The sequence below is a fragment of the Diplotaxodon limnothrissa genome, linkage group LG20 (genome assembly GCF_057381915.1).
Source record: "Diplotaxodon limnothrissa isolate DT_005_m linkage group LG20, D_limnothrissa_male_GT1.1, whole genome shotgun sequence".
Classification (NCBI taxonomy): domain Eukaryota; kingdom Metazoa; phylum Chordata; class Actinopteri; order Cichliformes; family Cichlidae; genus Diplotaxodon; species Diplotaxodon limnothrissa.
In genome coordinates this window covers 35,843,313-35,865,518 of record NC_140615.1, presented here as the reverse complement: position 1 = coordinate 35,865,518, position 22,206 = coordinate 35,843,313, and the positions used below count along the sequence as shown (strand labels likewise).

The 22,206-nt window shown below is 40.8% G+C and overlaps 3 protein-coding genes across 4 annotated transcripts; 2 read left to right on the top strand and 1 right to left on the bottom strand.

The window, feature by feature from the left end:
• Nucleotides 1–491: 491 nt before the first annotated feature.
• On the bottom strand, nt 492–6,769 carry uxt (ubiquitously-expressed, prefoldin-like chaperone). 2 transcript variants are annotated; one of them, XM_085343856.1, is made up of 8 exons: nt 6,677–6,769; nt 6,359–6,551; nt 4,847–4,972; nt 3,409–3,490; nt 2,258–2,325; nt 1,966–2,073; nt 1,328–1,391; nt 492–972 (listed from the first exon to the last, which is right to left on the bottom strand). In XM_085343856.1, the coding sequence occupies exons 2-8, from the start codon at nt 6,400–6,402 to the stop codon at nt 910–912; spliced, it is 555 nt and encodes a 184-aa protein (XP_085199982.1). In that variant the 5' UTR covers nt 6,403–6,551; nt 6,677–6,769; the 3' UTR covers nt 492–909. The 2 variants fall into 2 exon arrangements, with proteins under 2 accessions (XP_085199982.1, XP_085199983.1); XM_085343857.1 differs by lacking the exon at nt 6,677–6,769 and having other exon boundaries at nt 6,359–6,554.
• cdk20 (cyclin dependent kinase 20) lies at nt 6,102–10,372 on the top strand. The gene is made up of 8 exons (XM_085343854.1): nt 6,102–6,324; nt 6,465–6,578; nt 7,145–7,333; nt 7,562–7,683; nt 8,272–8,334; nt 8,961–9,084; nt 9,788–9,943; nt 10,160–10,372. Exons 1-8 carry the CDS (start codon nt 6,250–6,252, stop codon nt 10,349–10,351), a joined length of 1,035 nt encoding a protein of 344 aa, XP_085199980.1. The 5' UTR covers nt 6,102–6,249; the 3' UTR covers nt 10,352–10,372.
• A 2,535-nt stretch (nt 10,373–12,907) lies between these two features.
• LOC146611390 (GATA-binding factor 2-like) lies at nt 12,908–19,811 on the top strand. Its single transcript, XM_085343797.1, has 5 exons — nt 12,908–12,988; nt 15,402–15,714; nt 15,795–15,934; nt 19,408–19,533; nt 19,650–19,811. The coding sequence occupies exons 1-5, from the start codon at nt 12,908–12,910 to the stop codon at nt 19,809–19,811; spliced, it is 822 nt and encodes a 273-aa protein (XP_085199923.1).
• The last annotated feature ends 2,395 nt before the right edge of the window (nt 19,812–22,206 follow it).

The window sequence follows — 22,206 nt, the reverse complement described above, 5'->3', positions numbered from 1 at the left end:
CCGTAGAAGAGGCCGGCTGTCAGCAAGCTGAATGGAGAGCAAAGTGTCTCCCAGTGGAGGCCGGATGAGGAGGTGTTGTGTCTAAAGCCTTCAACTTGTTGGGCATTAAAGAGAAGATTAAGGAGAACAGACATCTGTATTACCACTGAAACACATGAGAAAACTTCAAGATGGCTCAAGAGAGAACCAGGAGAGGAGAGTAACCACCCGTTAATGTGGACCCATCCTGGTGTCGGATCAGCCTCAGCAGGGTTTCCAGGAGGAGGCTGGACGATGCTAAAAGTCCTGAAACACCTGAATAAACACATCATTCTCAAAGAACTTTAGAAAACAGCTAGTCAGGGGAAAAAAAGTGAAATCCTCAAAGATCAGTAAAACATCCAAAGAATTTCTATGAAAACCCAGGAAACACCTTGAGCACAGGTCCAACAAACCGAAGGAAGGAAAGCTGTCTGGATCATTTTCACAAAACAATTTATTTCAAACTCCAAACAGTGAAACATCACTCACTTCCTGTCACATTGTTTTCAACCTATGAGATCAGGTTTGTTTGAACCTGAATTTGTCACATTGACTGAAAGTGTCTGTTTAGAGGCTGCAGGATCATCTCTGAGCAGCCCCCTTTTCAATGTGACACTGAAGACAACAAAAAACAGGAATATTCTCTGATTTTCAACAGACGAGTTTCACAAAGACACAAAGTCACGTCGAGTGTACGCGTTTCATGACAGTGAGTTTTGACTCTGAGAAGGCTCAGGCACTAATCCTCCTCTTCAGCTCTGTGACGACTTTCAGGCTTTAGACCTGAAGTCTTTCCTTCTCCTCGACCCTGTTTTCCCAAAGCACACCGTTGACATCAGCAGCCGGCTTTCGTTAACCCGTCCTCTGCAGCTGGTCAGGCGGGAAAGTCTAAAAAACGTCTCCTCTTCTGCTCTCTGGCAGGTCGCCCAGGCCCTGCAGCTCCCTCAAACCCTGAGGAGGGAAACATGAAGAAGAAAAGAGCAGCCAATCAGATTCTTTACCTGCTTCTTTAACATCTGATCATACATCAGATAAATCTGACTATTTTAACCCTTTTGTCACCAGTAAATACTGAAAAACAGTTTTTTAACTGAACATATTCAAATCTGATCTTGATTATTTTTCATCAGGTGGGCAAAACTTTTTATTTCCAGTTCAATGTTCAAACTTCACTGACTGTAAAATCCTCAGAAATGAGTAACAAGTTATTTAGTACTTAAGTATAAGCCAGAGGAAAACTCCTGCACCCAACAGAAACTATTATTATATAAAAACTGTCCTATAATCCGCCTGAGAAGAAACTGACCTCCAGCACCATGCGGATGTGGGCTTTTATTTTGGCAGAGTCTTTTGTGAGCTGCTCAGTGAAGCTGTAACACAAACACAGGGTTAGCATGGCTAGCATCTCTCATTCAGAGAAAGTGACAGTGCTAGCAAAGAGCTAACATGAGCTAGCTAATAGACAGTCTGCAACAACAAATCATAAAAAAACAATCAATCATAATAATAAAAATTAAAAAAAAAAATCTTACAAAAGATATAAAATAAAAAAATAGCAATAATTCCAATAATTCTAAATAAATAAATAAAACAAATAAAACGTAATTTTTAAGTACAATAAAAACAGGAATTTGTCAGAAAAAAAAAATACAACAAAAATATCAATGTTTTAAACTGGAAAATTTAAGTGTGAAAAAAATACTTGAGAAATATCTAAAGATAAAATTAATAATAAAATCATAGATGTTCAGAAAACCCACCAAAAATATCTAAAAACAAAATCAGGACACTTCAAAATAAATAGTTCTAACATATTTTTTTCAAATAATTTCACAACAAAGTGAAATCCTGACCTTCATTTGAAACATATCTGAAACAATTAAATTTTTATGCTTTTTTCTCCTACTTTTAATCTTAACAGTGTTACAGTGACAATGAACTCACGCTGTGAGCTGACTCGTCTTCTTCTCGATGAACCTCAGAGCCTCGTCGTGAGTCATCTCCACAAAGAAACCGTAACCAACGGCCACAAACATCCTGGATGAGTCCTCGCTGATGGAGGAAAAGAAAACGAGAACTGAGTTTAAACAGGAAGTGAATTCCTCTCGGAAACACAGAGCACGGATCCTCTAGCCTCTCTGGAGTCTCGCAGCACATTTCATTAGCCTAAATGCAGCATTTGTGCCTGTTTGAATGCAGAACAGCTGCTGATGACCTTCGTGTGTCAGCAACTCACACTTCAGCCTGAACGTAGAAGTTACAGCCAAGATCAACGTCAGTCTTCAGCTGCTGAGAGCCCGCCTCCTGCAGGAACACAAAGAAGAGTGTGACTTTCATTCACTCATGGAACAGGCGGCCCAAGCTCAGAGAAAAAAGTACTCATCTCAGCATCTACAGGCCTCAATTAGCATGTTAGAGGTTAAAGTTCATGACATGACAGTTAGAAAAGAGACTGAATGAGTTTGGCTTGTTTGGAGGGGTTTCCACAGAAAAATATATCAGTGAATATGTAAGGAGCTTGGAAAGAAAAGCGACTGAAGACGTTTCAGCTGGAAAGCTTCTTCAGTTCTAAGACCAAATAGTGGAGAATTCAAAATATTACATCACATGAGCCAAGGTGTGTGATGAGGCACACGATCAATAGTCGGTCAACGACCCTCTTATGGGACAACTCCCACTAGGACTTAAATACCTGGGACTCTCCACTGTTTGGTTTTAGAACTGAAGAAGCTTCTTGGATGAAACGTCTTCAAGAAACTTAAAGAAGTTGAGTCGCTTTTATTTCCAAGCTCCTTAGATTGCCATGACCCGGATGACTGAAAACCTACACAGACATCAATGATTATGAAAATTATTTTAAAAATATCTGAAAACTAAAATTAAAACTTCTATCCTCTAAATAAAATAAAAACAAATAAAAAAGTATCTTTTCAAATATCTGAAAAGTGGAGGCAAAATGTCTGAATGTTTTTTTTTTCCAGCTGTAGTTTCAGGCTCTTTGATCCAGACGATGGAGGTTTGGGTTCACAGCTCTCGGCCTAATGAGCCACACGTATTGATCTGCTGGATAAACAGCTGCAGTGAGGCTCAGCTGTATTGATGGAGGTGCGATAAGCTCCTCCACCTTTCCTCACAGAAGAGTGTGCTGAATTACAGAAACAGCTCACACAGAGAAGCTACAGAGAGAGGTGTCTGTATCAGCAGAGTTCAGTCTGCAGCTCATTAACCAGCAGACTGAAGCGTTTAACATTAACAGAGAATGACAGCCAGCACAAACACTTGGGAATCACTACAACGATCTCCAGTTTAATGTGGAAATCTCTTCTTTTCTAAACTGAAAAACCTACAGGCCTTCAAAATAACACAATACATTTTGTGTGCGTTTACCTGCAGACTCTGTATGGTGTTCTTCAGCTGCAGGTACTGAGAGATCTTCTCATAAACCTGATCCCTCTGCTCCATCACCTTCCTGCCAAACGACAGCCGTCACTTGATTTACAGAGAACATTAACGCCTTCAGATGGACCAAAATAATTCAAACAGCCTAAACGCGCCAAGAAAATCTGATTCAAAGCACCAAACAGCATTTCAGACACCTGAGCTCTTTAGTCTGTGTCACCAAACAGTCAGATGCCAACCTGAAGAACCACATAAATACCTGTAAGATTAGATCTACCCTTCTTATCCATCACACATGTGTACTTACAACAGATTCAAGCTCATTATTGTATCCCTTCTATATAACTGAGCTCCTTCTTAAGTGTAGTTTTTAGATTTTTGCACCATTTTGTTCTGTAACTGTACAAAGTAATTTCTGTATTTCTTTTCTTACACCCTAATAAAATTCTCAGTGTTCACATTAAACACAACCAGTCGGGTCTGTGCATGTACAAGTAACCCATGTGAACCAAAGGCTAAGGCCTTAGATTCCTCTAAATACTTTTCCAAGTCTTGAATCTGTATGATGTCATTGAGAAGAGATATCCCCAATATAGCCCACCCACATGTCAAAGGCAAAAAAAAAAAATATTTTAGTAATAATTAGTAGCTTTGCATGATTACTATGAATCATGCAAAGCTACTCTAGTGTCATAGTGTGCAAGAATAACAATATAAAGCTGTAAATTAACATAACTGGATGTGCTTCGCACTTTGTTAGCTCATGCTGAGCTCTGCTCTGCAGTACAGGCTGCAGAATGTGAAGCAGTACGGTATTTGAGATGTTTCCTCTTAGTGTGGTCAAAACGCTCCCAGTTCTGTCTGGTTTGTTGACCCAGTTGTTGCAGTGCTGGCACAGCAGTGACATGTATGACAATCCCACTGTATTAAAAACACATTGCACGCAAAGGCTGTCTTGACAACGTCTACATGCCTAAATGCATTGAGTTGCTGGCATATGAATCGCTGATGAGATATTTGGGTTGAGCAGGTATTCCCAATAAAGTGACCTGTGAGTGTAAGTATTTAATAATCAGTCTGCAAGTAATTAAGGCACAGAGGGGGACCAAAAATGACACCAGCACTATTATACAATCAGCAGCTGTGAGACTTGACATTTATTAGGCTGTTAATTAAGCTTTAAATTACTTTAATTTGTAGTCACTCCTCATTGACCTTCATATCGCCTCTACTACCTGTTCAAAGTCTGCCAGGAAAAAAATCTGAGTTCATATCTACATCTATCTATCTACACAAGTATTTTTGCACTACTTTAACTACAGATTACATTTCTTTTACTTTAGTTTTTAAAGTTCTGTAACTGAATAAAGCTTTCTGTACGGACATAATAAACTGTGTTCAGACATCAGCGGTAGTGTCTTCTTACTGTAAGTCTCTCTTCAGGACTTCATTGATGAAGGTTTCATACTGCAGCACCTTCTGGTCCACGTTAGGTCTAGCTGTGGCATTGTCGGGAGCAGACATTTCTTCACTGTCTTCTCTTTTAAAGAAGCTACAAACAACAGAAAAAACATCCGGTTGAGCTGCAGATAAAGTCCAGCTGCCAACTACCCGATTTCTCTGTCGTAAACGTTAATGTTTCTGGACACCAAACTCTCCGGCTAGCATGCTTAACACAGGACGTAAACACGCCACTCTACACCGGATGGGAAGAAACTGTGAACAAGTACTTCCGGGTTTCCAAATAAACCCAAAGAATAGATTTTGTGAGAACAGAAAAGACAAAACGACAGCAAACGCTTGTCAACTAATGATAGCATAAATTCGGAATTTCAAAAAAAGCCTTACTTTATTTTTTTTTAAATATACTAGAATAGAAAGCCTTTTTCGTTATGTACAATACCAGTACGGAGTGAATAATTTTTTATTCTTTATCGTGCTGCTGTAAAAAAGAATTTCCCAATTGGATTCAAAAAAGTCTGTCTGTTGGTCAGGGAAATTAGAAGGATTTGCCTGAGCAGATTTTAAATTTTAGACACATCAAGTACATCTCTATACAGTTCAAAAGACGTGCTTTATAAACTAGGGTGAAAAACAAAGTTGAACGTTAAAAAAATGAAACAGCGAACAAGAACAACAAAAAAGAATCAAAAATAAAATAAAATAAAATAAAACATTGTTTCTGCCTAATGCTTTCTACCTGCTCTGGCTCTATGGTGGTCCTGTCTCATGACGTCACTGTAAACAAACATGGCAGACCACGGGCGGATCTGTAGCTAGCTACTGTAACACGAAACAATTATTAAAACGTCCTAAATGAAAATGCGTATTAAAAAATTACATATCGTCGTTTTTGTAGTTTCTTTCTTAACAAGCGTGCGTGTCAATCCGGGAGCAGAAGTTAAACAGTGACAAGTTTTAAAATTTTAGCTGGGTAATCGGAGTTAAGACGTTGCCAAGGCAACGTTAGCCAACAGCTAGCTGTCTCAGGATTTATTTTCTGAGAGACTTTTCTTTACAGCTGTTTGTTGTTGCATATGTAATACAAGCCGAATGTAAGTTAACGGTTTAAACTTTTACTGGGCTTAAGATAATAGTTTAATAACTATATCTTATTGAGAAAACGTGCGCAGCATCGTGAACAGCTTAATTTATGAGTGAAGTTCGAGGTTGGCGTTCCTCTCTCTGGTTTTCTGCTCCAAGGAGCTAATTTGTACATCATTGGGGGTTTACTTCAAACCACTCTTTGAATTAAAAAAAAAAATCAGTGAGAGTTGTGACCAGATTAAATCCAGATTAACTGAAGCTGTTTTACACGCTCATGAAAACATGGAGCAGTACAACATTCTGGGTCGGACAGGAGAAGGAGCTCATGGCATAGTCTTCAAGGCCAAACATATTGAGGTGACGGACTGGTGCTTTTATGTCTGCATCTTACCTCATTTCTTTTTCCCCCTTTTCTTTGTGTAATCCGATCAGCATTAAATTTGGAGTCTAACCTCAGCGGCTTAGAAATGTGACATGGAAATGTTCTTGTGTGTCAGACAGGGGAGACGGTGGCTCTGAAGAAAGTGGCTCTGAGGAGGCTGGAAGACGGCATTCCGAACCAGGCTCTGAGGGAGATTAAAGCACTGCAGGAGATCAAGGACAACGAGCATGTGAGTGAATGTGCAGAGAGTTTTTACAGATAAGAGTCATTTTAATCTTAAAATTTGATTAGTGTTTAGTGCTGCGGTGGGTAGCACTGCTGCCTCACAGCAAAAAGGTCCTGACTATGAGTTCGACTCCCTTCTGTGTGGAGGTTGCGTGTTCTCCCTGGGTTCTCTCCGGGTACACTGGCTTCCTCCCACAGTCCAGAAACATGCAGTTAATTGGTAATTCGAAATTGCCCATAGGTGTGAATGTGAGTACAAATAGTTGTCTGTCTCTATGTGTTAGCCCTGCAACAGACTGTCCAGGGTGTACCCTGCCTCTCCCCTATGGTAGCTGGGATACACTCCAGCTCCCCTGGTGGCTGGGGGGATATCACAAACAAGATATAACAGAAACCAAAAATTAGTACATGGAAAACATAAACAATCAAAGCAGAGCAGCAAGAACAGAGCCGAGCATAACAGACATGTTAATAAAAAGGAGATTAGGCTATATGAGAAAATTATAAGAAGCTGCAGAGTGTCTGGAGTCTGAAGGGATGCAGGACTTCTTTCTGTGACTTCCTCCTCAGGTGGTGAAGCTGAAGGACGTCTTTCCTCACGGCACGGGCTTTGTCCTGGTGTTCGACTTCATGCTGTCTGACCTCTCTGAGGTCATCAGGAATTCCCAGCGCCCTCTGACCCCTGCGCAGGTCAAAAGTTACATGATGATGCTGCTGAAGGGTGTGGCCTTCCTGCATCACAACAATGTCATGCACCGGGTGAGCGCAGCTAACAGTTATTATCATTAATGAGTCATCTGACTGTTTTCTCAGTGAATCCTGCGTTTGTAACAAGCAACACTTAAACATACAAGGATATTTAAATACTGTTGGTTATTCATAATAAATGAAAAGCTGAAAATATGTGAAATATGTGGAGAGTTTGGGTTTCTTTTGCTTTAACAAAATAAATCAAACCATTATAAAGTGACGTTTGTGTGTTTGCAGGATCTGAAACCAGCAAACCTGCTCATCAGCTCCTCAGGCCACCTGAAGATTGCAGACTTTGGTCTGGCCCGGCTATTCAGCGAGCAGGGAGAGAGGCTGTACAGCCACCAGGTGGCCACCAGGTAAATATGACTTTATTTAGCAGCTAGCTTTAGCTAATCAAAATAAAATACAGTATGACTTACCAAAAGAACTCAGTGAGGTACAAAACACGAAGAGCAAAATGCTCATTTAAATAGAAAAATGACAGTAAAATGAAAGATCTCGAGTGAAAATTTAAATGCAATATAATGAACCTAAAAGTAAGTACTTTTGTATATAAAATGCAGTAATGCAGTATCTAAAAGGCTGAATGTAATACAGAAAATGGCTCTATAAAGTAAAGTAGCACTAACACAGCATTAGCTTTAGTGCTGCTGGGAAAAATCCACGTGGTGACATGTAAAATGCAGTCAGATGATACTTTAAATATTCACTCAGACTTGCTTTAAAGCTCGACTGGTGAACAAATGTGTCACAGAACAGATTCACATATTCAGATTTGAGGTGCTCATTACGCCTGTGAATAATAATCATGTTAAAGTCGCCATGTCATGTGACTTGCTGGTTCAGTTCATTCTAAAATAATCACCACTTTCAACTGGACATCAGTACTTTATCAGTAATGTGCAGTAAATGTGCTCAGTTACATTTGACCACTGTGTGTTTAGATGGTACAGAGCCCCTGAGCTGCTGTACGGAGCCCGAAAGTATGACGAGGGAGTCGACCTGTGGTAAGTACAACCCTGAAAATGCTGCTAAAAGTAGCGCCCACAGTATTATTTTTTTGCTGTTGTTCGACCATTACAGCTTACATTACATTATATAGATTTACATTACATAGACTTACATTTAACCAGGCATTCGAGGCTAATTAGTGTGATTTTTCACCTGGCTCTGCATTTATATTATGTAATTATTTTATATCTGTAATTCATATTTTATATTGTGATTTTATCTGTATCATGGTTTTACTGGAAAGCACTTTGGTGTACTTTGGTCTTTAAATGTGCAATACAAATAAATTTGATTTGATTTGATTATCTACTGTGAATCCTCCGCTGTTTAGCTTTTACTCAATAAACCTGGATGCTTTTGTTTCTGTTGTGCATGCTTGTATTCTTTTCCTGTATCAGCGTATTTTATTATATATTATTCTTTAACATACTATGTAACATGGGACCATGTAACATAGAAAGAGTAAGCTTTAGCTTCCGTACACTCACTCTGTTAGTGTTCACAGTTCCTGCTCAGGTGTAAATGGGTCCAGTGATCAGAGATGAACAGCAGGGGGCAGCAGCAGTCTGAAGTCACAGCTTTCTGTTTAGTCCATGTGTGAGTGCTTGTGTGTGTGTTTTAGGGCAGTCGGCTGTATTTTTGGGGAGCTGTTGAACTCGTCTCCTCTGTTTCCTGGAGAGAACGACATCGAGCAGCTCTGCTGTGTCCTCAGAGTGCTGGGAACCCCGACTCAGGACAGTTGGCCTGTAAGACACACACTGGTTTTTCCATCACTTCAGGGGACGTTACATTAATATACATTCATTCTCTTAGGGATCTTTTTGTATTAGGTTAAACTATTAAGCTTTATATCAAATTATCATCTCACACATTCTGCCTTTTATATAAATTGATATTCTGAAAATGTAAACACAATGAGGATGCCTAATTTCCACATGTATTCACTCAGTGGTAGTGTTTATTCTTTCATCTTTGCACATAGTGCATATAAATATCCGCCGATATCCATGTTCATTAAATTTAAATGTGCTAAAAAGACGAAATGTGTTATTTTTTAAAAATAATTTTTTTTAGTGCATAGTCTACATTATAATCATCATCAGTATATTATTATATGTGATAGGCCTGCAATCATCTGCCTGAAATATTGGTTGGTCTCCAGTTAGCTTTATTTAAAATGTTTAGTTTAAGATTAAAGGAAATCCAGTAGACTAGCAGTAAATTATGATAAATATGTAGAGAAATTAAACTGGACCTAAAATTGATCCTGTGTAATTTACTCTAAAAACCAACAACTGTTTGAAGTCTGGTGCCATTTTTGTGGTCTGTGTGAGATTTTATCTGAAGGCTGAGGTAAAATAATGCTTTAGTTTAATTTTGTCTTGTTCTTTTCTTTTATGGCTGTGAAACTGGTTAAAACATTTTAATCCCTCTCCTGTCTGTCTCCAGGAGATAGTGGAGTTGCCAGATTACAATAAAATCACCTTTAAGGAGAATCCAGCGATCCCATTGGAGGAAATCATCCCTGACACGCCCCCTCAGGCAGTGGACCTGCTCTATAAGTTCCTGGTGTATCCATCTAAACAGCGCTGCTCAGCCAGAGAGGTAAGAAACCTGAAGCAGAGCTTAAGTTTAAAAACGGAGTTCCTCAGGGCTCGGTCAGAGGTCCTCTCATTTTTACATAAAGAATCATTTCTTTGGACATAGCCGTTATATTTTCCCTGATCACTGTGGTCTGTTTATCACCCATTATCACTCAGATAAAGGTTAATAACCTGATTATTGATCGGTGCTCTCCATGTCCTCTCCTCCTTACTGCAGGCTCTCCTCCATCCATATTTCTTCACTTCACCAATTCCTGCTCACCACTCAGAGCTGCCCATCCCTGAAAGGGGAGGGCGACCCCCCCGCCAACGTTTCCAGGCTCCGCCCACTGACTTCTCAGTGGACCTACCATTGCAGAACAGTATGGTAGACCCTGCCCTAATACATGGATACGCTTCCTGCCTCTGAACTGACCGCTGATCTTTATCATCTCTCAGCTGCTCTTATACCAGTTAATCTTGTTTTATATATTTATTTATTATCTAGTTCTGTAACTGTAACTTCGGTCGTTGCTGTGCTTTTTGGAAGTCGAATTTCCCAGAGGAACCCACCCGAGGGATTAATAAAGTTCTATCTTATCTTATCTCTTAGTTTACTAAATCCTCTCCTTCGGACTGAATCCTCATTGTTTTATGAACTTTAGCTCACACAGAAGATTTCTGACGGTCTTTCCTGAGCCTGAACCTCTTCTGTAACCACTTATAACCGTGAGAAAATGACCTAATACAGTTAAATTTCCACAAACTGAATTTATCGACTAAAAGGAATTAATGTTTAGCTCCACTGGGTCTCCATTTGGTAAAAGGATGGAATAATGAAAAAAAACACCACACAAAATCAAGCAGATTTTCATTCTAAAAATATTTGTTTCTGTTCTGTTTATGAAACATGTTGTGAGTTTTATTTAAAGTAAAGTGTGGAGAAGTTGGGTTGGTTCCTGACCATTTTTTCCCTTTAAATATGTCATTTCTGAGAATTAATCTTTTTTTTTTTTTTTTTTTTTTTTTTGCCTGTCCCATTTGGTTCTTTAGCCGTCAGAATTGTTGTCTGAAGACCAACAAGGATACCCAATGGATTTACTTTGCCAAATGGATCTTCGTGGCATTGCCGTATTGGTCCATTTGGTCGATCTTTGTTTTTATTATTTATTATATTTTATTTTCAGATGTTACAGACGGGACAGACATGAGTGAGGGATAGGAAAGGGAGAAAGAAAGAGGAAGGAAAGGAAAAACAGAAGGGGAGAGGGACAGTGAGAAAGGGGGGGAGAAAAAAAATAAAAATCTCCTGGATCACCTGTTGAGAGAAGAATAGAAAACAAGCAGAAAAAAAACAAAGCAACATACTAAACACAACACCATCGCATTAATCTAGCTAAGTGTAAACAGCAGTAAATACTAAATATTCAATGTTGTTGTGCAGCACGCAGGACAGATGTGCTTCGAAGTAGCAGCCAAGAAAGGTGTAATTTGGGTCTACGAGCAGTGAATACCCATGTGTGCATACCTGTGTGGATCAGCGCGCTTGTATTCCAAAGGTTTCTCCATGTAACGATCTGCTAGGGAGTGTGGGGGGGCCACAGCCCCGTCCTCCAGGGCATGAAGCAGGTATGGAGGAGATCAAAACTCCAGACATCCAGAGGCCCCCAGAACACAAGAGACCATGGAAGACCAACAGAGGGGCAGCCGCGCCACTGTTCCAGTAAGAGCTGAGGAGAGTCCCAGATGAGGGCTCACTCAGCAGCCGCGGAGCAGAAGCCAGGGGGAGTTGCAGTGACGCGCCCATGAGCTCCGCCGGCCCCCAGCTGTGCCTGAGTGACCGAGCCCCAGGCCGAGAGGCCGGGGGCACCCCACCTCCGAAGGGGCCCAAGCGAGCCCCAGGCTCCAGGCCCCGATAAGCGGCCGCCAAGGAGTGAGCCGGTGTGTACCTGGACGCCCACCCCCAGACACAAAGAACCACCAACGCACCGACACCTGAGGGAGTCCGCCACTGGCAGGGGAAGTGGTGGTGGGTGGAGATAGGCCTCCAAACCTTGGAGGGCCTGAGGTGTCCCCAGAGAGGTGGCGTCTGATACCCAACCTGACATATAGGACACAGACATACAGGCACACACAGACACAAACATCCATCCCCCCCCCCCCCCCCCCCCCCCCCCCCCATGCTCTCATATGCACTCACTCCACACTCAACCAACGTGGAGACAGACATAAAGAGACGCTGTACACACGATCACACTCCCCAAGCGTGCTCTACAAACCGGGTCTAGGTACCCTTGCCCCTGGAGGGGGGAACTGCACCCAGACCCAGGTGGTGTGAATCTGAGAATTAATCTTGAAAATAATGATGTGTTTACAGCGTGAGCTGTGTGCCTGAGACGACCATATCAAAGAATGCACTCACTGACATCTTACAGAACCAAGAGTAAAAAAAACTGACTGAAACGGAGTGTAAGAGCAGACTGAACCTGTGGATTAGTGATTATTTGTACACACACTGACCTCAGTACTGTGTGTGGCGATGTTTAACTAGAGCGTCCACAACTGGAACAGCAGACCAGGAAAAGTAGAAGAAGAATTTTTTTCTTTTCTTTACTTTTTGATGTGTTTTTGAGGCCAGTTGTGGGCTGAACCTGGACTCCAGTAGTCTGACAGTGATCTCATATTATACCATGTTTACAGCAGTAAATGATAACAGCTATGTAAACACTGGAAACTCAAAATTTCAATTAAAAAAAAAAATCCCCTTCAAAAAACCCACGTCAGAATTTGTAGGAGGAGTCAGACACCTCCTCTTCCTCCTGGTCGCCCTCCTTCAGACCCCAGAGCAGCATTCAGAGGAAGTTAAAGCCCTCAAAGCTCTTCAGCCTCTGTGAGTACCATCAGAAAATAGAGCAGTGATCCTTTGTGTTAGAGAGAGCACTCACTCAGTCTTTAATTTTTCTTTCCTCCTCTTAGAAATTCAGCGATGATGTCAAACTATTTGCCGTTAGCTTATTGGTCTTCTGCTGTGATGTCCAGCAGATCTGAAACAAGCTTCAGTACGAAGGTGAGAGTGTTTTATTATATTCCTGCTTATGGAGTCAAAATGTAATCAAGTACAAGTATGGAAGTATGTAATCTGATGTTCAATAAACATATGGAGTGGGGTTTTCTTTCTTCTGAATAAGTAGTTAATGTTTTTGCTTTAATGTGCTTTTACCTGTACAGAAGTAAAAAGTGCCGTCCTGATAATGTTATTGACAAATGTTATTTGGCTCGCCATAAATTATTTGGTGATTCTTATGCACACGTTTAGCTCTTTGAAAGAAGACTGAATTTTTTTTTTTGAAAACATCTGACAAATTAGTTTGAAAAATTCTTGAAATTTGAATTTCTGCATATGACTTTACATTTGTATCGTATTTGCGACGTCTGGCATTTAAAAAAATGTTTAAAAAAGTATTGTGTAATTTATTTAGGCTTTTCAGGGGAAAGAAATCACACTGATGATGCAGATGTCTCAAAAACTCCCAAAAAACGTGTGTATCAGAGATGGTACCCGGGGACTAAAGGGGTTGCAGCTTAGCTCGGTTCGATGAATGTGGCCCTGGTCTTACAAAAATTCCTGATATTCCTCAAAGAACGAGGCCTTCTGAGGCCATTTTAAAAGTAATTACAGGAAATTATTTGTTTCTTCTTTTGTGACGCATCCAGATTTCCTCATCTGATATTTAGTTGATTTATATTGATGTACAGGGAGTGCAGAATTATTAGGCAAGTTGTATTTTTGAGGAATAATTTTATTATTGAACAACAACCATGTTCTCAATGAACCCAAAAAACTCATTAATATCAAAGCTGAATGTTTTTGGAAGTAGTTTTTAGTTTGTTTTTAGTTTGAGCTATTTTAGGGGGATATCTGTGTGTGCAGGTGACTATTACTGTGCATAATTATTAGGCAACTTAACAAAAAACAAATATATACCCATTTCAATTATTTATTTTTACCAGTGAAACCAATATAACATCTCCACATTCACAAATATACATTTCTGACATTCAAAAACAAAACAAAAACAAATCAGCGACCAATATAGCCACCTTTCTTTGCAAGGACACTCAAAAGCCTGCCATCCATGGATTCTGTCAGTGTTTTGATCTGTTCACCATCAACATTGCGTGCAGCAGCAACCACAGCCTCCCAGACACTGTTCAGAGAGGTGTACTGTTGTCCCTCCTTGTAAATCTCACATTTGATGATGGACCACAGGTTCTCAATGGGGTTCAGATCAGGTGAACAAGGTGGCCATGTCATTAGTTTTTCTTCTTTTATACCCTTTCTTGCCAGCCACGCTGTGGAGTACTTGGACGCGTGTGATGGAGCATTGTCCTGCATGAAAATCATGTTTTTCTTGAAGGATGCAGACTTCTTCCTGTACCACTGCTTGAAGAAGGTGTCTTCCAGAAACTGGCAGTAGGACTGGGAGTTGAGCTTGACTCCATCCTCAACCCGAAAAGGCCCCACAAGCTCATCTTTGATGATACCAGCCCAAACCAGTACTCCACCTCCACCTTGCTGGCGTCTGAGTCGGACTGGAGCTCTCTGCCCTTTACCAATCCAGCCACGGGCCCATCCATCTGGCCCATCAAGACTCACTCTCATTTCATCAGTCCATAAAACCTTAGAAAAACCAGTCTTGAGATATTTCTTGGCCCAGTCTTGACGTTTCAGCTTGTGTGTCTTGTTCAGTGGTGGTCGTCTTTCAGCCTTTCTTACCTTGGCCATGTCTCTGAGTATTGCACACCTTGTGCTTTTGGGCACTCCAGTGATGTTGCAGCTCTGAAATATGGCCAAACTGGTGGCAAGTGGCATCTTGGCAGCTGCACGCTTGACTTTTCTCAGTTCATGGGCAGTTATTTTGTGCCTTGGTTTTTGCACACGCTTCTTGCGACCCTGTTGACTATTTTGAATGAAACGCTTGATTGTTCGATGATCACGCTTCAGAAGCTTTGCAATTTTGAGACTGCTGCATCCCTCTGCAAGATATCTCACTATTTTTGACTTTTCTGAGCCTGTCAAGTCCTTCTTTTGACCCATTTTGCCAAAGGAAAGGAAGTTGCCTAATAATTATGCACCCCTGATATAGGGTGTTGATGTCATTAGACCACACCCCTTCTCATCACAGAGATGCACATCACCTAATATGCTTAACTGGTAGTAGGCTTTCGAGCCTATACAGCTTGGAGTAAGACAACATGCATGAAGAGGATGATGTGGACAAAATACTCATTTGCCTAATAATTCTGCACTCCCTGTATACATGATATATTTATTTATTCTTGTTACGCCTTTTCTGTTAGGTCACTGACCCCACAGCCGGGCTCCTCAGGGGTCAGAGAGCCTGCGGTAGATTTGATATGAGCTGATCTGTTAGATGTCAGATGCAGGTTTCTCTTACATTGATATGATCTCTTTTCAGGTGGGGCCTGTCCTTTCAGACACTTTCCTCCAATCACCATGCACATCCCAAGAGGCCCCACCCTCGCTCCTCCTCACCCCCTGCCTCTGGCTGAATGATTCCAGCTGTCAGTCACCGAGCCCTGCTTACATCCCACCTGCGTCTTCTTCATCCTTGTATAGTAATCATGCTCTGATTCCATCCCCCACCCACCTCCTCTCCTCAACACCTGGATGTAACAGTTACCATGGCAACCTGTACACACCCTCCTCCCCCTCTGCAGGTGACTGGATGCTACCTGACAGTCTGTCTTGGGGGCAGGGATGTGGACAAGGTGAGTAATTACCTGCCTGTGCTAGTAGATCAGCGTGTGTGTCTTTTGTGCTGATGTGTAATTTGTCATCGTTTGCTCAGAGCAGCGCGAGTGCGTGAGCTGTGGGACGCAGAGCGCCCCCCTGTGGAGGCGAGACGCTGCAGGTCGACTCCTGTGTAACACCTGCAGCCTCGGACAGGAAGCCAACAACACACCGCTGCTGAGACCGAAGAGACGAGCTGTAAGATGACACACACGTATTTGAAAAATTGTATTAACGTTTTAATTTGAAAATCGTGTTTTATTGATAATATTGCACCAATTTAAAATGAGCATCAGAAAATTAAAATTCTACACTGTACAGCAGGTAGGACTTTTATATATAACATTTTATATAGATATATGAAGAGTTGTTTTTGAAGTTTACATTATTGTTTTAATTTTAATTAAGTCCCTCACAGGCATTTGTATCTATTTTAATTTATCTTTTATATAATAAAAATTGCTTGCAAAGCTGCAGTCATTGATGATTCTGGTGTCTGTTGGGGCCTTTGGCAGAAATTCACATTATAAATAGTAATATAAGTAAGAACGTATATCACTTTCAAAGATCATTTTTTTTGTTTCTGATGACTGAACTGACATGACAAACGGGAACATGACGTCCTGTCATGGGGACTCTTCAGAGCACGTTGTACATACAGTATAATCAGTTAAAAGTGGAATCCTGAACCTATAGTTAACATTTAAAGGTTGGACCAAACCCTTCTCTTTCCTGCTGGTGCCAGAAACGTAATCATTCTGAGAAAACTTAATGAAGGGATGTAGTAAATTATTTCACATTATAGAATTAGAATTCTAAATTACCCATACGTGTGAATGTACGTGTGAGCGGTTGTCGTCTCTCTGTTTGTCCTGTGGTAGCTGGGATGGGTGACCCTGATGAGGATGAGCAGAAGAGAATGGATGAATGGACAATAAAGTACACACAGCACAGTAATTTACACCAGTACATCAGAGTAATCAGAGTACCTTAGCATACACATCCAAATTTCTTTGCGTCTCAGTTTCATAAGTTAGCATTCACAGCTTTGGCAGTTAGCCCCAGCAGACACAGCTGTCATCAGTGAACTAGAGAAAACTGTTCAAGATGGCAGTTTTCATTCTGTTACTGGTGCCCAATAAAACAGAGAGTAAACCAGCAACTGTAGAAATGGAAGAGACCAGGTTTAGCTCAGTAATGATGCCAGGACCAAGCTGGCTGGTTGTAAGATATTTATGCCATATTTCCTAGTTCCTTCGGTCTACAGTGTACCGGTGGTGTTCTGACTCTGACTCCCGCCATACACCCTCAACTCAGTCATGTGACAGCCTGCGGAGATAAACACACCAGGCTGCTCTGCAGGCCAAGCTAACCACTGTTTAAAGCCAAAATCTTCCTCTTTTCTTCTTCTTCCCCTCTTCACTCTGTCAGTGCGCCCCAGGGCAGCTGTGGCTACAATGTACCTTGCCATTGCCAGTGTGTGAATGTGTGTGTGAATGGGTGAATGACTGAATGTAGTGTAAAGCGCTTTGGGGTCCTTAGGGACTGAGTAAAGCGCTATACAAATGCAGGCCATTTACCATTTACCATTTTCATTGATCACATCAGTTATCAGGTTTGATCAAAACTCCAGCTCAGGCATTCTTAGGGAGATCAGGTCATTGTAGTTTGAAGTTACTGGCGTGGGCCCTGAACAGCTGCCTGCCTCAGTGGCTCCTCTGATTGACAGACTAATTCTTAACTATTTATGATACCCAGTGATGAACAATATGAACAACACCATCTAACACTTTATATTAAAACTTCAAGTTAATTTTGGGTAATTGTTTTTTTTTTTTTTTTTACTGTTCACGAGGAATAAAAATATAAATATTAATTATTGCTTTGGAAACTAATTGATAACCATTATTTGGAGTGCTGTTGTAAATGTGTAAGCGATGGTGGTAACAGTGTAAGAAGGCAGGTGTAGTGCGCCGTTGGGGAGCTTGGTTTGTGTTCCGTTTCACTCACAGCAGACTTTTGTTTTCACTCCTTGTTTACTTCTGCTTTTGCTGTTTGCTGAGGTTGAGGAAAAGATTGTGGTTGGGGTTAAAATCATAGACTGTTTATAAAAGATGGACGTAGACGCAAAGATGCTTCGCTCCGGTTTGTGCCGTCGGGACCTTTGCATTTTTGTTTTTTACTGTTTTTATTTGGTTGGTTCGAGTTAGAAGGGAACACGTTTCAAATGCTCGTTTGTTCAGCAGCTGGTGCTGCTTCATTAGTAAGCAGCATCCTTAAGCTGTACAGGGGCAGTGCACAGACACAGAGATCATTAGTTAAATGCTAGTTAACTAATTTGTGCACATAACTAGGGGTTACATTCGGTTTCAAACCAGAACGACTGCATAGATGATGGATGAGTTATTTCTGTTATACTTATTTGAAGTCTGCTTGAAGTCGGCTCAAAGGGCATTTGGGTGCACTTTATGTTTGCGTGAAAGAGTCCAAGCAGTCATTAAAAAGTTGGACGTCTGCGCGGAGCTTCATGCTCACCATTTGATGACATCAGTTTTGTCAGTTGGACCCATGTGGACCCCTGCGTGGTCGCAGATTCAGAAACAAAAACACAAAATTTCAGTCACACTGCAGCACAGACTGCTCCGATGGTCTGTTCATACAAAAACAAGGTCTAGAGGTTCATTGTAGAGACTCAGATGAGTGGAGGTGAAGCCCAGCGGACGCCCGCCTGTGCTGGGTCAGTCAAAGCAGTCATGAAACTAACAAACTCAAAAGTGAGCAGGTCATTAAAACAGCTGCGATCAGGCTGTAAACCTTTTTATTTCTGCTGACAAGACCAGTGATGGAATGTATCTCAGTACATTTACTGAAGCACAATTTTAATGTACTTTTACTTTATTGACACGTTTCTACTACTTTTTACTTAGATGCTGTTATACTGTTCTTTTATCCTGTCTTCCTTTTCTCACCCCAACCGGTCGCAGCAGATGGCCCCGCCTCTCCCTGAGCCTGATTCTGCTGGAGGTCTCTTCCTGTTAAAAGGGAGTTTTTCCTTCCCACTGTCGCTAATGTGTTTGCTCATAGGGGGTCATATGTTTGCTGGGTTTTCTCTGTAGGGTCCATCTTACCACATAAAGCACCTTCAGGCAACTGTTGTTGTGATTTGGTGCTGTATAAATAAAATTAAATTGAAAATACTATTTTTAATGTACTTTGTACTCCATACCATTATTTAAAATTTTTAGCTACTTCTTCTTCTTCTTATTAAGTATTATTATATTTAACCCTGCCCATATAAGTAATGGAAAACACCTCCAGCTGAAACAATAAAGTGACACAATAACCGATCAGTAATTCTGATCCTCTAATATGACGAATGTGAATACTTTTACTTTAGGTACTTCATTTATATTCTGATGGTAAAACTTCTGGTTTTGAGGCTTTTGCTTCAGAAAATAATTGAACAACAGGAACAGATCCACCACCATCTGCTGGATGAGGGGCATGCACTGAAAGTCCTGCCAGTTTTCTTCCTCTTATTTATTACTGAAAAAATCAGATTTCCTGTGGGAAACTTGTTCTTGTTCCCTCTAAAACGTCGTGTTTGAAAAAGAAAATTGTGTTAAATTACCTCAAAATATATTTCAAAACAGTATGGTGTGTTATTCCAGAGCAGGATTCAGAGGAAAGGAACTCAGTGTGTCAACTGTCTGACTGAGCACACGACGCTGTGGAGGAGAAACTCTGCAGGAGAAGCCGTCTGCAACGCCTGCGGACTCTACTACAGACTACACCGGGTACTACAAACTAAAATACTGCTCTGGCCACATGCTTTACTTCCTCTAGTAAGAGTAAAACAGCAAAGAAGGTGTTCCTTGTACTTTGAGGCTGAGTCTTTGTTAAATGTTTGCAGGTGAATCGCCCGCTGGCCTTGAAGAAAGATGGAATCCAAACCAGAAAACGGAAAGTGGTCACTAAGAATAAGAGGAAAACTGACCAATCAGAGACCAAGCTGCTTAAGGGGGTCCAGCCCAGTGATGTCACAGCAGCTGACAGCAGCGTTGTCGGGTTTTAGGTGACCTGATGCTGCAGGTAAAACGATCTGCAGCAGTTTAGGTTTTATTGTCAGAATTCAGTCAGAGATAAACTGTAATGCAAGAAACGTGCATGTTTAGATTCTCAGGATCTCATTACCTCTGATCTCTCTCTGTTTTGAACCTTCATAAATCCACCAGAGGAAAACATCAGCTCAGGACCTTCTTCTTCATTATCAGAACAATCGAGTGAATAAATAAATCCATGAACGTCTGCAGACAGGAGCTGCTCGCACAACTTGAAGAGAAATTTGTGAGGGTAAAGCTTTTCAGACGTGTCTGCTGTTGTTGCTTCCTGTGTGCCGTCCTCTGTGATCACCTGTGTTTTTAGATTTTTGTTGGCTGTATTTACTGTGGACCTTGTCTCCAGCCCAATAAATGACTCACTTTTTGTTATTTAACACATCTTATTTTGCCTCCTACATTTGGGTCCCCACTCCTCCACTCCCCCCTCCTTCTGACAGCAGCATTTATCGACAGCTACCAGGACGAACTCATCACTCATGTGATCCAATGGATAAACATTAACAGCCTGGGTTTAGTTTCAGCTGCCTCACACACGTAAAACTCAACGTTTTAGAAATGGCTTTAAATCCAGGACCCGTTCCAGAAAACAGGTTTGAAAAAACTCAGTTTAACTCATTCACTGCCAGCCATTGGCAGTGAATGAGTTAACATAAAGTCTGATCAGTTATTGATTAATTATTAATATCTGATTCATCCTTACGTGGGGAAACTCTGAGTTTTGGGATTTTACATTAAGCAGTCAATATGTGCTTGAAGTGCAGACTTTCAGCTTTAATGTAATAATAGAAAATAATAATGTTCCCTCTACATTTCTTGACAAATAAATGGTAAATGGCCTGTATTTGTATAGCGCTTTACTAGTCCCTAAGGACCCCAAAGCGCTTTACACATCTAGTCACCCACCCATTCACACACAGATTCACGGCAAGCTACATTGTACCCACAGCCACCCTGGGGCGCACTGACAGAGGCGAGGCTGTCGGACACTGGCGCCACCAGGCCCTCTGACCACCACCAATAGGCAACGGGTGAAGTGTCTTGCCCAAGGACACAACGACCGAGATATATATATTACTATATATATTACTGTATATATTACTATACTATATTACTATCTATCTATCTATCTATCTATCTATCTATCTATCTATCTATCTATCTATCTATCTATCTATCTATCTATCTATCTATCTATCTATCTATCTATCTATCTATCTATCTATCTATCTATCTATCTATCTATCTATCTATATCCTGTGTGCAAGGTACCGTACCTACACACTGCTCCCTGGGCGCCCAATGGCTGCCCACTGCTTCACAGAGTGAATGGGTTAAATGCAGAGAGGAATTTCCCCACGGGGATCAATAAAGTACACTTTCTTCTTTCTTCTTCTTCTTCTTCATTTTGCCTGTTTGTATCTGGATCTTTGCTCGCTTAAGAATTGTTGTTTCGCCTTCAATCTGGATTTCATTTATAATATCCACAAAGCAGAACTAAAAAGTACTATATTTGTATGTTTTCTGTATATTAATGAATGGAATAAATGTAATCTGAAGTATTATTCAGTTTGTTCATGCCGGCACAGCAATGTAGTGGATGGCATAGTTAGAACTTAAACAGAAAATACTTGTCAGATTAATCCGTGCATAATATCAATCAGTGATAAAAATATAATCCAGTTTGTCGAAATACCAAAAAGCTCAATCTCCAAATGAATCACTCATTCTTCTTTTTTAACTGCCTGAGCTTTTTTAAATCACATAAGAAACTCTAACATGACCGTGAGTGACCTCTGGGTGCTGATGTCACTGTTCAGGTCAGTTATTTTATTGCCCCTTATTGGAAACAGACAGACTCTGAAACAATCATCCACAAAGAACAATATAAAAACAGTAAAACCAACGCACAACAACCACAAAAATGTTAAATCACTAAAACACCAAGTCATTAGACACAGTAAAGATCGCCGCCTGCAGCAGGAGCAAGCAGAGAGCCTGTTTAGTGTAAACACGGCTGACTTTGTTTTTGCTTTGCACTTTATCTTATTTTATTTTATTTTATTTTTTACGGTCATCTGCATTTGATTCACTCTGAAGCGTGTTGTTTCTGCTCCGTGTGTCTTCATGCGCTGGATTAGCAAAGCCAACAGGAAGCCGCCAAAGCAAAGTGTCTGATCACCTTCATCAATGAGAGATTTCATTTTTTGATTTTCCATCAAATCTGCTAGAAACACGCTTTGACTTGCTGATTATTGAATGTAAACTGATGGAAACAATCTCAGTCTTTCCATGTAAAGTTACATTTAAATGAACACAAAGTTACGAACACTTTAGGGGTCACTGAATGTC

What these genes read in the sequence shown, in the direction of transcription:
- LOC146611390 (XM_085343797.1), top strand. Translation starts at nt 12,908, where the DNA reads ATGATGTCAAACTATTTGCCGTTAGCTTATTGGTCTTCTGCTGTGATG. An exon ending in GGGGCAGGGATGTGGACAAG is followed by an intron (nt 15,715 to 15,794) that starts GTGAGTAATTAC and finishes TCGTTTGCTCAG; the next exon opens with AGCAGCGCGAGTGCGTGAGC. An exon ending in TGAGACCGAAGAGACGAGCT is followed by an intron (nt 15,935 to 19,407) that starts GTAAGATGACAC and finishes GTGTTATTCCAG; the next exon opens with AGCAGGATTCAGAGGAAAGG.
- cdk20 (XM_085343854.1), top strand. Translation starts at nt 6,250, where the DNA reads ATGGAGCAGTACAACATTCTGGGTCGGACAGGAGAAGGAGCTCATGGC. An exon ending in GACGAGGGAGTCGACCTGTG is followed by an intron (nt 8,335 to 8,960) that starts GTAAGTACAACC and finishes TGTGTGTTTTAG; the next exon opens with GGCAGTCGGCTGTATTTTTG. An exon ending in CGACTCAGGACAGTTGGCCT is followed by an intron (nt 9,085 to 9,787) that starts GTAAGACACACA and finishes GTCTGTCTCCAG; the next exon opens with GAGATAGTGGAGTTGCCAGA.
- uxt (XM_085343856.1), bottom strand. Translation starts at nt 6,402, where the DNA reads ATGCTGATCGGATTACACAAAGAAAAGGGGGAAAAAGAAATGAG. An exon ending in TTCTACGTTCAGGCTGAAGT is followed by an intron (nt 2,074 to 2,257) that starts GTGAGTTGCTGA and finishes TTCCTCCATCAG; the next exon opens with CGAGGACTCATCCAGGATGT. An exon ending in ACATCCGCATGGTGCTGGAG is followed by an intron (nt 973 to 1,327) that starts GTCAGTTTCTTC and finishes TTCCCTCCTCAG; the next exon opens with GGTTTGAGGGAGCTGCAGGG.